Source organism: Nymphalis io, chromosome 9, assembly GCF_905147045.1.
Source record: "Nymphalis io chromosome 9, ilAglIoxx1.1, whole genome shotgun sequence".
In the NCBI taxonomy this organism is placed as follows: Eukaryota; Metazoa; Arthropoda; class Insecta; order Lepidoptera; family Nymphalidae; genus Nymphalis; species Nymphalis io.
The window spans coordinates 7640073-7659336 of NC_065896.1; the positions used below are offsets into that span (position 1 = coordinate 7640073).

Genomic DNA, 19264 nt, shown 5'->3' on the forward strand with positions numbered 1-19264 from the left:
GCTTAACGGCGCACCTTTACAGGTGGTTAACAAATTTTGCTACCTTGGGTCGCATTTGTCGAGCAATCTCTCGCTTGATGCAGAGATCGACTTCCGCATCGGCAAAGCAGCCTCTACGTTCGGGAGGCTCTGTTCAAGGGCTTGGGATAACAGACACCTTACGGTAAAAACGAAAATGCTTGTTTACCAATCATGTGTCCTAAGCACACTCTTGTATGGAGCAGAAACGTGGACAACTTACGCAAAACAAGAACGCCGACTAAACACATTTCACTTGCGCTGTCTTCGGAACATTCTGGGCATCACATGGCAGGATCGGGTGACAAACGAGTCTGTTTTAGGCGAGGCACAGCTGCCTAGCATCATGGCCATTCTCAAAAAAAAACGGCTACGGTGGCTGGGACACGTGCATCGAATGGAGCAGACCCGTCTTCCAAGGCAAATACTACTGGGAGAGGTTGTGGATGCAAAGAGGTCTGTTGGGCGGCCTATGCTCCGTTACAAAGATTGCGCTAAGCGTGATATGGTTGCGTTTAACATCCCTAGCAATCGATGGGAGGAACTGGCAGAGGACCGTGCCAAGTGGCGACGCCTTATTCACGAAGGTCAATCAAAGCATGACAATGACTGGTTTAAACTACTAAAAGAAAAACGCACTAGGCGTTATGAGCGGGCTTCAAACCCCCGCCCATCTGGGGGCGCATACACTTGTCGGAAGTGCGGCCGGAGGATCCTCTCTCGCATTGGTCTTTTCAGTCATGAACGCAAGTGCCTTCGCGATGCCGCTTAAATCATCTGTCAAAGATGCAGAGGCCTATATATATGTTTTTATACTGATGAAAAAAGTAATTCCAGAATTCCGAACCGGTGGTGGTTTTACATTAAATTTTCAATGTATAAAAGCATGAAAGAGTACTCGAATAAAGTATAATTTAATTTGATTTTGACTTTTAAACGATAGTAGATTCTTGGTATTAATGAATTACTAGACACTTATCGTAAGTAATTTCACAATTTCGTCGTTCAATGTTCCAAAACTGACACCTACGCACGTTTGTTGATTGCTTCTCGCGATTTAGGCCGATTCGAGTGTGATAGCGCGGTATCACGCTATAGCCATTTGTTTAAGCGTTTTCATTTCCACGCACTCAGTCACATGTACACAAACGCGGATATCGCTACAGCGATTCTGAATCCTAATTATATAGTTAGATAAAACGAAATGTATTATTTAAATACTTTAAATAGTTTTTTTTTTTAAATGTATCGATCGATTTTCTGCCACAGGCATAACATCTCTAGACCAGCGTGGTGGAATAATCTCCAAGCTTTCTTCTTAAAAGAGATAATAAAAGGTCTTTGCCCTGTATTTAAACATATGTTTTCTTAAAAATTTATACTTTCAAATACAATGAAAAATAAAATACCGCATATTTAACGTTTCTAAATTTAAGTTAATATAATAATCTTCTATTATTTGTCTAATTACTAAAAATATTACAAAAAATTTTAAATATTTAAATGATCTTGATACTTTATCAAAGTATAAGGTTAAAATGTTTGTATTCGAAGTATTAATAAGTTTTTATTCATACAAAGAGGATATAAGTAAATAACATTGTAATATTCGAGGACATAAAGCCTATTGCAAACGTATATTTCTACTTATGACCATAGGAAATCACGCAATGATCCACACGAACACTGACAACAAACAGACATAGCGTAATGATGAAAATTTACATTAGGCTGGCTTAATGTCGCGAGGCAATCTCATTCGGGCAAGGAAACTGGGTAAACGACGACCAGTAAACTTTGACCTGCAAAAAACAAGTCTTAGCCTAATTTCACATTAATAACATAGGTCTTTCTATGTGGCTGTAAAGTCAGATGCGATGCCGTACATGATATCGCAACAAAGACAAATGTGAGGCATATCTTGAAGGCCTTGACATTCTTACTTGTAAAAAGTTTTTCGATTCACGAGCTTTGCGATTTAAATATATGCAGCCTTAATCAATTCTGAATAATCAAGATTATTCCTAATTTATTTAAATATTATTCAAGTATTTTTATCAAAAATTGAGGTTTACTATGTTGTTTGGCTTTCGTTGCTATATTTAGAAATAAAGATAGATTTAAAAATAGTTAATACAATGAAATATAAAATTTTAACTATAAAAATTAAATGATGTGTATTGTTCTAATCTAGATCTTTTAATTTCACAAATCCCATTTAAAATAATTAATTTAAAATTCTTATTTTTGTGATAATGACTGTTACTTTAACTAAAAACAATTGTTTAATTTTATGTGACTAAATTAAATAACCAAAGAGGATTTCGCGTATAAGGCAATTTAGTGCCCATACAACTCACACTTTTACGTTCACAAAGATATTAAAATTGAATAACGCTATAAAATTTCATTTCTCATTGTATTTAACAAAACATTTAATATTGTTCGTTTCATTCAAGAGGCTCGCGTTAATTTATGGAGGCGTAATATATTCAGATATTATTGTAATAATGGTGTTGGGGATAATAAATACTTCATTAGGAATTATGTTTGATGCAACTTATTGTTAAATAAACACATAATTTTGTTAATTAGAAATACAAAAGCAGTTATATTAAAGTTAAATAAGTTTATATCTAAATTATATAAAAAGTGTTTTTATAGTATAGGTTGGCGGACGAGCATTTGGGTCACCTGATGGTAAGTGGTCACCAACGCCTATAGACATTGGCACTGTAAGAAATGTTAACCATCGCTTACATCGCCAATGCGCTACCAACATTGGGAACTAAGATGTTATGTCCCTTGTGCCTGTAATTACACTGGTTCACTCACAAAACAAGTACTGCTGTTTTGCGGTTAAATATGTGATGAGTGGGTGGTAACTGTCCAGACGGGCTTGTGCAAAGCCCTACCACCAGTCAAAAAAGGTTACAAAAGTCTTGTTACTATTGTAGGCAATTTTGAATATTCTTTCTATGAGCAAATAGAAAAGAATAAGTAAAATATATATCAATGTAGCACTTAACTAGACATCTAGCAAAATTCCAAGCAATGCGACATTATATAATTATATCTATGTATCTAATATACACTTATGCTTTCAACGTTGAACTATAAGGGACGAAAATACATTTAGCCTCTAAGCATAGAAACGCTTATAGAAAAACGTTCATGGAAGTAGGTAGTGTTTAATAACAGTGTAACAATTAGTTAAAGGCAACTATTTACATAATTTCTTTTAGCCAATGAGCAAAGATGATTTCATCAGAGTTTTGTTGAATATTATGAAACTTCTGTATACTTATGAACTAAACATGTATTTAAAAGTATTTTTTACGCGGCTTCAAACGCAAACATTATTTTATTAAATAGTTCAATAAAAACTAAACGAAACACTATTTTTAGTTTAGATTCCATTAAATGAGTTCAAACTTTTCAACATGCTTCGATGTATTTTTAATTTGTTAAATAAAAATAGTTCATAATTCGTTTGTTAAATACTTGACACTATTTAGCTAGATGTGTTCTAACCTACTTTGCTATAATTTTATTATATCGGGAAACCATACAATCCTCCTAACGTAATTTGTCGTAATATTAAATTGACCATGAATTCAGATTATTCAATTAAGTTCATGACATAAGACCTAGTTTCGTGAATGCAGATCGTACTAATTTATTTTATTACAAGAAAATCATATTCACGATTTTCACGTCAGTAGTCTTAATAAAAAATTAAAAAAAAAATATAGTTTCTTGTTAAATAATATTAAACATTAAACACGAAACACGAAACACGATACATTTTCTGGCATAAGTTTTATGTATTTTGATTAAGTAGATTTTTCAGTTAGGCTATGCATAAAACTTTTATTTATTAATTAGTATAGATTGATGTCAAAGGGTATTTTTTTGATAATTTAAATATATAAAAATGTTTTTTTAATTTTGAAATCGTATAGAAAATGTTAAGAACTACTTAATGTGTAAATACTAAAGGAGTTCTAACGGCTAATTAGACATTTCGTCCAGACAACCCAGTCGATGGAGAAAATTTTAAACATAGAAACTTATACAGGTTAACATGAAGATTATCATCAGGTTCCACCATTCCAGTACACACCCACACATGTGGCAGAATTTCATGCAAGACATTTAGGTTTCCTGGCGATGTTTTTCTTCTCGTGCTCAGAGAAGATTTATAAACACGGATTAAGCAATACTCGGTTACTCACTACCAAGCAATACTAGCCGAACCCTCAGTCTGATAAATTATGAATCTTTTGTTACTCATAAATAAAATATAAGGTCAAAGCTCAGTAATGAAACGTTTATACTAACATTAATCAATTATTTTTACATAAACAATTATTATTATGCCTCGTACATAAACAATTATTTTTAGTTAATTTCTAGTCGTATATATATTTTAATTGTAAATTTTATGATTCTAATTTTAATTTTAATTATTAGTGAATGTTCTGTAATTATAAATATGTAATCTGTAGACAGCTATGGGCCTCGATGCCTGAATAATAAAGTTATTATTATTATTATTATTATTATTAATACTTCATCTTTAAATAACCACCTTTGTTTATATTGAAGAACTAAAATTTCACAATAAAAAACTCAACTCGTAGCATAAATGTTTGGCTTTTATCAATTAGTGTCTTTACTAAATTTATTCTCTTTTTAAAATAAAGAATAAAATTATAAATGTAATTCGAATCCAATTCAATAATACTTATAGTTTTTATATTTAAACGATAAATAGTTAATTAACATAAATTTATTTGTTCGTCTCAAATTGTCTGTCTGTTTGGAAACCGGCTAACACACTTACATCAGGATGTAACTACGTTGATTCAAGGATGCAAGCATCAACAGATCAGATAATAACGTCATCTCATATTTTCCTTCGATAGGTAAACAAAGCGGTCTATTTAAACAACCAGTAGTAACATAAAAACATACACACATTATTTATTATTTCATATTTGAAATTCAATTATCATATATATCAAAAAGTATTTTTTTTTATACATTTATGAAATAAAAGTCACGAGCAAAGCTAATATATTTAAAAAAAACCGGATAAGTTAAAAAAGGCGCAATAGGCCATATTCGTCGAACGGAGAAAACAATCAGAGAAACGAAATCTCTGACCCAAGCGAGGTATGCGATAAACATACATATTTATATATATCATAAAATAAAACGAGTTAGAGAAATCGTATGGTATCTTCACTTTGCTTCGTTGACCGTTTGACCTTGACATTTGTAAGGCAGGTGGAGATCCGCTTGAGGCTTTATACTCGTGTTTTCACTTTCCTAAGCCCCTTTATTACATTTCAAGTAAAGCGTTTAAAAGTCAAAGTCGAAGTGAAAATATACATTATTCAATTAATTTTAACGTAAAGCTACCACTGGTTCGGAATGGAGATTCTTCCGAGAAGAACCGGCAAAAACTCAGTCATGTAATAATCATATACAATTATTTTTATTTATGAACATCAACAAATACTCCGAACTCCGAGCTCTTCTATAAATTATTATATCCTGTACGGTATAAATGATATCCTAAGTTATTTTTATTAACATTGTTTTAACTTGAATTTTAAATCTAATTATAGAATCGAAAAAAAGTTACAACGACGTTATAAGAATTAAAAATAATTGCGTATTTGTTATATATGTTTATCAAAAACATATTTTAACATGTTATGATAATTTATTATAATGTAGATAAGTTAAGGCTGCTATTAATAACATCGTATATTTCTTAAATAAAATTTTCTTATTTAATTTTTCTTGCATACGAATTACAAATATAAAATAAAAACGCCAACAACAGCTCAGGTACACCAGGGTGATTTATTTACAATCCAATTACAGATTTGATATATTATTCGCTCTTTTAGAGGCGAAGTAGCCACGGATGTCATGTAAAATCTATGATATAAGTCATTTTATATACTTTAAGCCCTTAGATAATAGAACAGCGTCTGGCTCTATGGACCGAGGTCTATAATTTTATAACTATATTTTCCACTCAATAAGGCCACCGTACCGGCCTTTATCCCTTTCACTCGTCTGATATGATAATAACCTGTATTAGAAATCAGGGATAGCTAGTAAACGAGGACAATACGTAATTTATCTAGGAGAAACATTATATTTAATTGTATATAAATATACTCGCATAAAGAGCCGATGTGACTCAGTGATTAGACATTGATTTAAGTGAAGATTATGGGTTCAAATCTGTCTCGTGCTCGACGATGAAAGAAATACAATTTTCTTACAGGAAACATGTATGTATGTATCAGTTAAAAATCTTCGAAAAGTGCCCGCCATCCCGCCATACCGCAGGAGCAGCGTGGTGGATTAAGCTTGACACCTTTCCAAGAAATAGTAAATGAATGTCTCACCATTTACAGTCTATTGCTTCACTATTTATAAAACTGAATTTATAAAACCATTAGCTGTGATCCTAGACAAATTTATTTTTCTTTTACATTCCAAAACTTTTATGCCTATGTCTTTATTGACTATATAAAATTCAATTACGATCGGTTCATTGCTTCAATCGTGATGAGACAACAAATAAACAGACAAAGTTACTTTCATAATAATACTTGCTTTTATTTAACAAGATGTTTTGGTTGCATTAAACTTTTTATTTTATCTTTACACAATATATTATATTAATATTAAGAGAAAAACTTTGTACTATCTAACCTAACGAACTATCATTATAATAACGAATATAATTGCAATGAAAAACTCGGCAAGCTAACATAATTATAGTTTTGAAACATATCAAACTTTATAAGGGAACTTTAAACGACCGTTAAGTTTTAGAAATTATTTCTATGAAAGAGACTTCAACAAAAATTATGGCCAAAGTAACAGTATTTATCACTTGAATGTTAAAACTTTAAGTATATGTTAGAATGAAGAGTCCTTACCTTGTATATGCCGTCCACAAGTTTCGTGAGTTCCTCTGTCTCCATTGTGACTAAATGTTATTAAACTGATTACAAAAACAGCAAAGTTACACTTTGTAATTCATCAGGATAATGTTTCCACACGGTAAATTATTATAACACTATTCGCACAAAATTCACATTTCAATGCACTAAAATATGCTATGACTTAGCTCACTGTACACTTAAGAAAACACGACTCCTGACGACATCTGGAACAAGAAAAAAGCATTATAAGAAAAACATTGTATTATATTATATTTTACACCAGCACAACGATATAATATTTAAAAAAAAAACATAAAAGTGCACAATGAATATGCTTTGTTTTTTATATGTTGTTTAAAGAAATATTTTTAAGTAATTTTAATAAAAAAATAGTTTTTATGATGTTATACAACAAACTTTCAACACTTTATTGTAAATAAAACGAGTAAAATAACGTAATAAAAATGTGTTAAGTATATAACGAAATGTATTTCGCACCTTTTTATCGAGTATATAATATCGTGACGTGCGTCTACTGCCGAGCGAGCGAGTGGAGTCACTAATCACTAGCGCCTCGCCACTCTCGTATCTATGAGAAGTATTTAGTAACACAGTGAGTGGAAATGGACCGTTGATGTCTAAACCTTTGTACTGTTATACACCTAATTGCTTAGTTTTGTTGGTATTTAGTGGTTTGTGGTCATTCCACAACATTCGGGTTAACGGCACACATGTATGATTTTTTTTATTTTAAGGCGTAGTCTTTACAGTTATATCGATAAAGCTTTAGAGCCTTTTTGTGTCAACAATAAATCTATTAACACCGTATGAAAAATCTCAAACATTATTTTGGCTGATGTAAAAACTTTAATTCTTCTATTGCTTTAGAAAATTCGACTGCTGAAACGTGAAATTACAAAGCAACGAATTCGTGAGCTGCAAGTTCGTGACGTAAAATATTATTAAACTCGTTACGAAATATTGTCAATGCCACAAGAGTAATTGGCCACATAAATGTTAGCGAGCAATTTGCGGCAAGTGTTACCTACACCGAAATTATATGAATACAATAGAGAATAGACTTATTGATACTTAACATGCATATCTGAACACCCACTTTTCAACTCTATGCTCATAAGAAACGATTATAAGTATGCGTAGGAGATGATGTTTCCTCTTTACGAACGTGTAGCACGTTTCGCTGTTGCTTTCTAAGTTTACGCAATTTATATTTATTTTACGCAAATGCCTTAAAACGCCTCACAAAATGAGCGATGTTGGTGTAAAATTTACATAATTACGCTAGAGATGCACTTGCTTGATGCTAATCGTATGCATAGCTCGTCGCGACGCCTAAGTTCATTAAATACGAATAATAATTCACGCCCAATGTTTGGCAAGAATGAATTAGTTATAAACTTGTTGCTTAATTAAAGTCTCACTAAAATTAAATAAAAGTAATTTCTGACAGTTTAATGAAACTAGAGGAAACGAATAAAATATAAGAATTTACTTTTCAGTTAATTTTATTTAGGTTTGACATGGCCCAGTATAATTAAGGCTTTAACACAAGTTATTACGCAGGACATAGACTGAATAGGATTTACTTGGTCGTAGGGCTTTGTGGAAGCCCATCTGAGTAGATGCCACCCACTCATCATATATTTTACCGCCAAATAGCAATATTTAATATTGTTGTGTTGCGATTGTAAGGGAGTATAAGCCAGTGTTAGTTAAACAGGCGTAAGGGACATATAATCTTGGTTCCCAATGTCTATGGGCGGTGGTGACCACTTACAATCTGGTGGCTCATTTGCCCGTTTACCTATATTATAAAACAAAAAAAGGATATTCCTAGATGTCATATCATATTAAAAAAATATATATATATTAGTCGAAGCTTTACTTTAGACTTAACACGATAAACCATATAAAATGATAATTGAATAAGGATTAATGATGTGTGACAAATAAATCATTTAATCAAGTTACTGTTCATTTTTTGAGGGATAATACGAGTGCCATTTTGTAGATAATTCAACAAGTACGTAAGATATCCAAACATCATCCAAAGTTTTTAAAGTTCGAAAACATTTTCTTATAACAAATAATATTATAAATGTAATGTATTTCAACAACAATCGATTACAACAGGAAAATCTCATGTTCATTGAATTGGATATTTTTCCGTAAGTTAGAAAAAAAAAACACCTTACCTGATCATAACGTTAGTTAAATGAAATGACATATTCAAACAAATTAAATAATAAAACACAGATAAAAAAATGTATGTAAAGAAAAAATATGAAATATCTGTCGTCAATGAATTCGTAACTATTCGAATGAGAGATTTGCTTCGTAAAGTTGCCTCCATCAGAAGCATGTGCCACACGGCACGATCCTGAACGAGCTTCACACTTTCTTTTCCCTGTCTCCCTGAGGCGTAAAGAAACAAGTATTCAACTACTTATTTCAGTTTAAACTTGTTTAGTCCGGATTGAAGTTGTTTTATCCAGATTTAGAATAAACTGCCTCGTAAGTAACACCCACGAATTCAGCGTGAAATTGAAACACTGATCCGGTATATGAAATCTTATAATATTTCCTAGCTTAAGCCAAGTATATTGAAATTCTCTGTTCACTCTTAAACTTTCCTAAGCTCCGAAATTTGATTGTTTTCTAAGTAGACAAGTAAGGGGACAATTTGATTTTCATACATGAAATAGGTTCGTATAGCTTGCAATTGTTATGCATGTCTTCGGCCAAGTGTCATTGTAGTCGTGTAGTGTGACTTAGCAGAAAATGCGCAGAGCCGACAACGGTGGCGCGTTTTGCTGACGAACCTTGTTATCGTGAATGTAATATATAATGCGACTGCACACTGCGACTGAATATTCATACTTGCATTCTTGTTTCAATGCAGCGCTGCTTAGGTAAATCGGATTTACGTTGAAGATTCTAGCTACGTGGCGGGATCGATACATTCTTTTATAGCATTTGTAACATTATAAAACAATCCTTTTATACTGCGGATTGAGTTTCAGTCTTTTTATATTTTTTATATAAAAATAAAATATATAGCAATCCAACAAACTGAACTTATAATTTTATTTAATTAAAATAGAAGACTAAGTTCACATTTTTTTTTCTTACGATAAAACCGACAACTTTGTTATTAATGTATCCATACTTAAATTGAACATTGAAGTCTACAAGCCCTCGCCAGACTCGATAAGTAAAACATAAAGCAACACATAAAGCTTAAATTTAAAATAGATTTTGCAGGTAACGTAAACAATAAGAAGCTTAGGGAAGTTCGGTTTCGGAGAAGTAAGGCGAGCAGTGTATTTACGTAAAATAAAACAGCTGAGGGTAAAGTCTGTAGAATATATCGAGACAATTGTGATGTATTGTGATCACTGTAAAATTTCTATGTAATAAATTCTTCTTTATTAATAAACAAAAATGAAAATTTGTACGGTTGCACTCTATGCGTTCCTAAAACAATAAATCGACTGTGATGAAGTTTTTATGCGTTCGAGAAAATTGCTGACCTTTAAATGTTAATGCATACTCGTACATACTTACGTACACAAACACATGCAATTTTAAAAAATACAGACTCATACTCATCAAAATATGGAGCTCTGTTCCGTTATACGGTTAGAGACATTTATTTATTTCATATTCATTTCATTTTCAGACATTTCCATATTGGATTTATAAACATGTAAGTTCTTTTTTAAACTTTTAAAGTACAGTTAATACTGTTAGCCTAAAACCTAAATATAATGAGGCAGACTTTAGTGAAATTATTTCAAGTGTCCGAGAGTGTATTGTGGGAATCCGTCATCTGTCAACCGCACTTGTGGACTTACCGCTAATGAGATTCCGATACGCCCATGGGAAATATCCTGTAGTGTACTTCTGCATAATCCGTCAATGGAATGACGGGTTCCTGTTTTAATCATTCATTGCCTTGATCGATATTGAATATCTTTTATCCGATAAAACTGACGGTACTTTAAACGATTAAAGCTCGCTGTTAATTGTTTTCATCTATAATTTAAATAGCAGTATTTTTTTTTAAATTATAAGTTTAAAGGCATTAACTCTTAATAAAAATAGTTACTGGAATTAAGCTGAAAACGTTCTTCACGTAAGTGTTCGTATTATTCTTATTATCAAATGTTCCGGTTACATATATGTACGTTATTTATCAAAGATGATACTACATAGGAAGACTGCTGTTCGCATTATCATGAAGCGGACGTGTAGATTCAAACCATATCGAGAATTTCTCGATAAATACACAAGTGAAACCAAAAAATTTAATAATAATAACAATAACTGTTTTTTTTAAAAAGTGAGATTTTCTTTTTAAACCATATGAAACAAAGTAATTGAATAGTCAACTTTTAACAACGGCCTGTTTAGAAGACTTCAACTAGTCTAACAACAAAAACTAAATTGCCTTTTGCCAAACTTTGAATGGGCACTCACAAAACTGTTCCTCTATTCAGAACACTCCGTGCAAGGGAGAAATCATTGCCTACCACTGATTGCTCCCTCGGAACAGAGAGTTCAGTAGAATTGAAACGTGAGCAAGTACTAAATATATTCACACTATTTTCATAAAATAAACTTGCCCGTTCGCAATTTAAAATTATCTGTCGACTTTTATTTAAAAAATTATCTTAATCTAAAAACATGAATATCTTAGGTCTGAGTAGTTTTCAAGCAAGTGATAGTTTTTACCGTAACTGTAAATAAGTAGAATATATTACAATATATACTGCTAACAAAAAATCATAAAGATAAGAATTAGTAATTTATAAAGTAATAATTATAAATATAGTATAACTGTATCTTCGCAGCAGTGTGACGTCAAAAATATCCACACAGCTGCAATGTAGTACTGCTTCAATATTGAAAGAAAGAAATTTGAGTTTTGGTTTGAGTTAGTGCAGTGTGTCTTTGTCTTTCTCTTATCATATTTTCAGTTACTCCTTTTCACTAGTCATCTTATATTAATAATAATTGTCCGTATTCCGATGCAGAAAATAAGGAATTTTACAGCGGAATAAAGACATGAAATTATTCGTGTATTTGTTTTTGTGTTTTTATAATTTTGGGTTACGTTTATTTATATGTTTTCTCTGTTCTATGCTTGCTAGTTTCCCTAAATAGCGACGTGCATGGCGCTGACGACCAAAATTGTATAACTGCAATATACACTTTTGCTTTTATTGCGAGAAAGTGGTTACGATCGAACGGTTGCCCTTTCATTACACTTATACATATGTACATGTATAGATGGAGTTTATAGTATACGAGTATATTCAATCACATTATATTAATGTGGCAAATATTCATTATTATAAATCGATTAAGACGTTTTTTTTAATTCAAAAATTTTATGGGAATCAACTTGACACAAATATATAATCATTAATATGTTGTTCAAGATCAAAATTATGTTATTTCTAACGACCAATTTATTTCATAACCATTTTAGTAATTTTTTACACTCAATTTAAGATAATAAATAGGTATGTCTACAAAAATATTTCTTCTAGTAACCAATTCTAATAATAACTAAACTAGTTTTAAAATTTATGCTTTCCAACTATTTTTAATTTATATATTTTAATTATATCTGTAATAATGTTAGTATTACTCGTTATTACGTGTTATACGTATTGTGCAAATTTCCTTTTATACGGGCAGACGGGAAGGGCGTCTTTTGTGACATTTGCTTCTACGACGGTAATCTACGCGATTTCTTAGAGGCTATTACTGCTATGACAACAAAGCCGAACATTGTTCGGACCCCAACTTGGTACATTTCAATACGAATCCGCTCCTAGAAGAATATAGATGAATATAAAGCCTTTGTGTTTTCTAATATAGGTACAAAATAAACTAAAGTAATAGGCTATTACTGTGGGAAAAATAAAAAAGCCTCAATAAAAAACAAGGAAAACATCTGGGTCGTATCATATTGTCATTTTATCGAAGAAAAAATACTTGTTTTTAATTTTATAAAACGACATCGAAGGCAGGAATGTTGTTATGAAGGTCACCATTTTGTTGGAATGTCAAACTATTGTTTTGACAGAAAACTATTATTAAATTTCTTTAACTATGTTTTTTTTTATAATGTTTTCCATCCAATACATAACACCTCGTCTTATTCCATCGTCTGGTGACAGGAAAGCTAGTTACTATTGAATAAGTTAAATTTGTCAACAAATATTCTTACCCATCGTTTTGAAGTGAAATAAATATTATATTTTGTTATATATTATTGATAAAAATGCAATATATTTTAACATTGAACTGTCAGAATATTATTAATGATACTGATTGTTATTGGTTTAACATAACGATTGAACTAGTTCTCATACACCGTGTTAAAAATTAAAAAAAAAAAAGATAAAAAAAAACAATACGTAATTGTCTCCGAGATAAGATAATATATTTATTTTCATTTGACGTATAAAATAGCTCTCGTTAGTAGCGAGCTTTTAAATTAGTGTCATGTGAATAATGCAAGGACGGCAACTTACGTCGTTACAACAATGAATCTACAGTTACACGTTGCTTATTCAAAATATGAAAAGTGATTTATTATATAATTTTTAGGTTACTCAAAATTTGAGTGCAATTTTTGACTACAAGTTTTACTTTTGTTATCAAATCATGACGACGATATAAAACGACTATTATTTTAATTTATCCCTTGTTTTCGTTTTAAAACATCGTCAGGATTTTTTGTTCGTTGATAAAAAATATTGTCAAACACTATCATCGTTTTGAATTTCATAAAGCTCCATACATTGCTTAGTATGTGACGCGTGGACGGTCTGATAAACATATATACATATACATATAAAGCCTTATTACGCCAGCCGATATTCAGAGCACGATTACTACCTACATAAAGATTACCTTAAAGGCAGGCTAAGTATACTTAAACTGTGCATCAATGTTTTAAGAGGCCGTTTAAATATCTTTAAATCTTTTGAAAAGGTTATTTCTTATAATTTTATTACCAATGATATATTGTATATTTACATAACATGTAATACTTTTTTCTCACCTTATTATTGCTTTACTGAGAACGAACTTCCACTTTAATTTATTAGTAGATATTTTTCAAAAGTGCATAAAAATTTACCTAAAAAGAAATGGTATAACCTTATACTCTTTTGTGTTGCGTAAAATTTTCATATATATATATTCATTAAAATACGCAACTGAAATAAGCTATATGGTATAATGTGATGTAATGAACCACTATAAACTATTTATATTCCATGGCCTTAAATTATTAAACATCAGCTTATAATATGAGCTAACAATTTAATACAAATCGAAAAACAAAACAATTCTCTTAATAATATTAGAATGAGTCTTAGATAACTTGTTTACAGCAAACTCTAATACGAGCTTAACATCACGTAATACGTTACAATAAATTAACTCTGAATCGATATGTATTATTATTACCAAGGAAGCAAAGTTGCCATTACATACACGGTGAATGTAAAAAATCTCGTTTCATCCATAAATGACACAAAAGCTAAACTCTCGGGTAAGATTAATAGTATTTCCTTAAACAGACCTGAGACTGGCAACATTTCCCGTTTCTTAGAAAATAAACGCAGGAAATTGAAAATGAATTGAGTTTATTTATTTGAAAAAGATTTCTATGACATACGAGTGTATTTAATTTAAACGTAACGTTTACGAAAATCTTTAAATGTATATTAATAATACAAGCACAACAAAAAAATAATAATTCTCAATTCAATTAACCGTTAAATATAGACATTTAACGGTGAAACTGCAAAAATGGTAAAACTTATATAATAATAATAATATTAGCTGAATCCTTCTAAGAAACGCACTGCATCTTCTAGTATATTGATATAGTTCTTTTATAGTTAAATTATTTGTATAGATATGCCTATATATGACAAATTAACAGTCAGGACAATTAATTAATTAATAGCTTAGTAATTATTATATTAATTAACGATCGATGAAATTTAACATTTAATAATTTAATGATTATTTTCACTCAATCATTAAAATTTAAAATTACCGTTTTTCTAAAATGTTCATATTTATTACTCTTGCTCAAAACCCGACATTTTGATAGCAAATATAAGATAGCGAATAAAACATTTTTCGGTAGCAGATGATAACGTTATAACATCGTAATAAAATGTACCGTCCTGGCTTTAAATATATACGCACTGTATCGGTAGACGACCGTCGATCATAATTCGATGTTTTAGTAAACTTTTTAACTAAAACGACATCAACCCTCGATGTGATACGATTGCTCAATTGGCGAGAAATTGCGACGCGGTTAAGCTTGCGGAAAATTGGCGATATCGTTAATATTCACCCGAAACCGGTGGTTCACGTGGCGACTACAAATAACGAGAAGACAGCCCCCATAGATTTATGTTCTGTCGTTTTAAGTGATATATACGTTGGGCCTGCGATATCGATGGATCTCAAGTAACTGTTTACGGCTAGCCAACGCTGAGATCTTAAGCATGATGCGTAATAGATAACAACGTCAAGTCGCAATCTGTTAATAACAGGTTCGAAAATTCCAGCGAATCTTTGTCTGATATAAGCTTACTTTTTTCAAAAAATCATAAAACAGACGACATAAAAATAAAAAAAACCCATGATATAATGTGAACGCGAGTGTGTTTCAAATTATATTTGTATATATGTGTGTGACTTGTAACACATTCATAATAAGTCTACATGAATTATTCGTCCATTCAAGTGATGAGTATATTTATTTGAGTGTCTTGATTATATTTAAATAGTGTCATTAATAAGGTATATTTTTAGCGTATTTATTCACAACCAACAACTATTATTTAAAATATATATTAAAAATAGACTGAAACCAAAGATAATATATATTGTGTGTCTGATTTAAAGTTAGAATATGTCGTGGAAAATAACCACAACTAGGTAGGTAGTAAGGGTGAATGAACTGCAAGTGCTTTATAAAACGCTTATGAACAAATAATAGTATTTCATATAATATCTAGATAAAAGCTTAGTGTTTATGTATGATATATTGTAATTTCCTTCATGTTATTAATAAAATTGTTTTTGGGTTTTCGGGTGCTATAAAATTTCAAGGTCGAATTTCAGTTGAACATATATAACGTTCGAGTCGAATATTTCTAACAACGCAAAAACACAAAAATTTCTTTTCTGTGACGTCTCTCAGTAGCTCTCACTATTATTTGTATGATTCAATGTTTCTATCGCTCAAAAGGCAACATGAAGTATTAGTTAAATGTATTTATAAATCAAGTTTTCTAAGTTAAATACTTCATCCATGAATAAACTTTTTTTTTAATTTACTAGGAAATGTTAGGGGTCCATAAATAAGACTTCATCTTGACAAGTCGTAAAGTGGCTCAGGTAACTTTAAGCAACTTTTTCTTGACGTTAAGCCGTTCGTAAGGAAATTGGTGACAGGAATATTCCGGTCATGTGTGAACCCCTTGTTATCGCGATACTTCCGAACCGTGAACAAGAGTTTCTTTCCCTTGTCATTTTCACACGAAAAAAAACGTAACTACGTAATATATTTTATTATACAATACAAATCAAATTGGATGAATATATAATATTTATTAAGGCAATTGGAAAACATTCTTAGCATTTTACGCGTATTCGTCTTCTATCCGAATAAAATTATGATAAATAATACATTTGTTAAAAATCATGCAGTGACAGAAAATTTATTGTTCTTTAAATTATACGTAAATGTTAGGAAGTTTATATAATGTAGGAATTTACACACTCGATATATTTGTCAAATTGTTGCTTGGCGTGGTATGCAAAACATATCCGCCATGATGGATTTAACGTGACGTCTGTTAAAATCATAACGCTCCCTTATGCGTCGGCGTCGGTTAAAATATTTAACGAATTTATCATAACACGGAAGACCTCTTATCATTGATCTGCGTAAGGATTGTCATGTCTTAAGTCTTTTTTCAGGGAAAAAATGTATGTGCCATTTCATGTCAATAGCTGTTGCGTGCGTGGCCTCCCTTATCTCGTAACGACTGGTGCTTCGTATGGCTTCATTTTGCTTTTATACAAAATGTTGACACATAATACTAAAACTTTACAACAAGTGCGTTTTCTCTTTTTTGTATTTTGTTAAAATATAGCAAACGTTCAATGGTAATCATCGATGGATAAAGTGATCTGTTAGAAGTTATTATTTAAGAGTACATTTTTAAATTTAGGTTCTGTTTTTCTGTTTTTTATTTATTATTTATGTGATTGAATATGAAACTTGTTTATTTATTTATAATGTTTTGCAGTTCAACTCAACTCAACATTAATCGTGACAATGTTACAATAAAATGTTAATATCTTAAAAAAGTTACACATTAAAAAGTATTAATATAGAAAAATATAAATGAAAAAAAACTTGTAAATTTCGTTAATTTTATTATAATTATTAAATTCTTGTGTTATTGTTTGTTTTTCGAGCAAATATTGTCAAGAGTGTTTCGAAAATTTCTGTAATTTGATATTCACATTAAATTTAAAACATATTTGATATGACACAGACCACAAAGTTGGAATAACCGTCCATCAATATTATATCGCTAGTAGCATTAAATGAATGGCGTAATGGTGCATAAAAATTACCGCGTAATTTGGTTATACGATTTTAATATTAACATCAAAGTTTTTACCTTATAAATTATTATATTTGAAACCCTTAATGATAATAACGTTACACGTAATAATGGAATGAAAGTTTGATGAATATTTTATTATTAATTTTTATTATTAATTTTATTATTGTTTGATGAAGATTTTATATATAATAAATATATTTAAAAAATAATAATATGTACAAATAAACTGAGGAAATGCTGCTAGCAGTCTTGCCACCGTTCCACGCATTCACAATTTGTACACAAGCTGAGCAGTTTTAATGTCGTTAAAATTATTTAAAACTGCATTAATTAATATCTGTTTTATTAATCATAAATAATAATAATATCCTAGGACATTTTTCACACACGGCCATCTGATTCCAAATTAAGCTTGTACAGAGCTTGTGCTATGGAAATCAGACAACTGATATACTACATATACTACTTTTCTTTTGTAAATACATACTTATATAGATAATTACACCCAGACTCAGGGCAAACAGACATGTTCATGCGCACAAATGTCTGTCCTGAGTGGGAATTGAACTCACAACCTTCGGCGTGAAAGGCAAGTATCTACCAACCACGCCAACCGGCTCGTCAAATAAAAGCAACTTCTAATTTTATAAGATAATCATCGCCTCGCCTAAAGAATACGATTTAATTTATATGTGTGTTAAAAAATAAAGTATTTAAAAGAAATGTTAATTGCTGATGACACATGCTTAAAATATTTAAAATTCTTTAAGAAAACAAAGTATCAAGTATGAAGGCAAGTTAATTGAGAGAGAAACTTGTTAAGAGCATAAAAGTTCACGACGTAACTATATGGATAACGTTTTTCCTCATTAGAACCTCTTCCGAGCCTTAATAACGACGTGTTAGAAAAAAAACTTTACGTCTACACCAAAGTATGTAATATAATTTATAACGTAAGCAATTTGTATATTCATTACACTTTTAATATGCTTATAACATTTCAACACTAACCAAATGTTAAATATACTATTTAATTTTGTCACATTAACAAACTATTTTAATTTGCCCTGTTATAATTTAAAAAAGGCCAGTTTGTAATAGTTTATGCTTGAATTTAATGTAGAAAAAATAAAATATGTTGATTGAGTCTTTTCCCAATCCCATAAGACATTTCACTTTCATTTATTAGACGGAAAAATAGATGGTCGGCTGCGCCTGCATTAATAGTATTGAGTTGCCCTTTATACATCATTTTATTTTGTATAAGTGGTTATTAAGCTCTTTTGTCTCTTTTTATTACAAATTTTCAGTATTTTATTATAGACTAAACGTAGGTATTGGAGTTGTCTTAATTACTTATAATAAAATTGATATATTTATTTATCTTATCGGTTAACGTACGAGCTTAACAGACCGCGAGTTAAAAAATACGATATAAAACGAAACATAAACCATTAATTTTTATATTCCATTTGAATGTAAAGCGGCAAATAACAGGATCATCCGATTAAAATAAACACCAATAACACGAGAATCGTCTGTTAA

General features: G+C 30.6%; 1 protein-coding gene across 3 annotated transcripts in view; it reads right to left on the reverse strand.

The window, feature by feature from the left end:
• The window catches only part of LOC126770485 (uncharacterized), a 187693-nt gene that overhangs the window by 41159 nt on the left and 127270 nt on the right, over positions 1-19264 (reverse strand). For 2 of the 3 annotated variants that reach the window (XM_050489880.1, XM_050489877.1), the window contains exon 3: positions 6996-7225. In XM_050489880.1, coding sequence (XP_050345837.1) covers positions 6996-7040 — 45 coding nt within the window. In that variant the 5' untranslated portion in view covers positions 7041-7225. Of the gene's footprint in view, positions 1-6995; positions 7226-7499; positions 7587-19264 lie in introns of those variants that run through there. The other variant, XM_050489878.1, reaches the window with a different exon arrangement.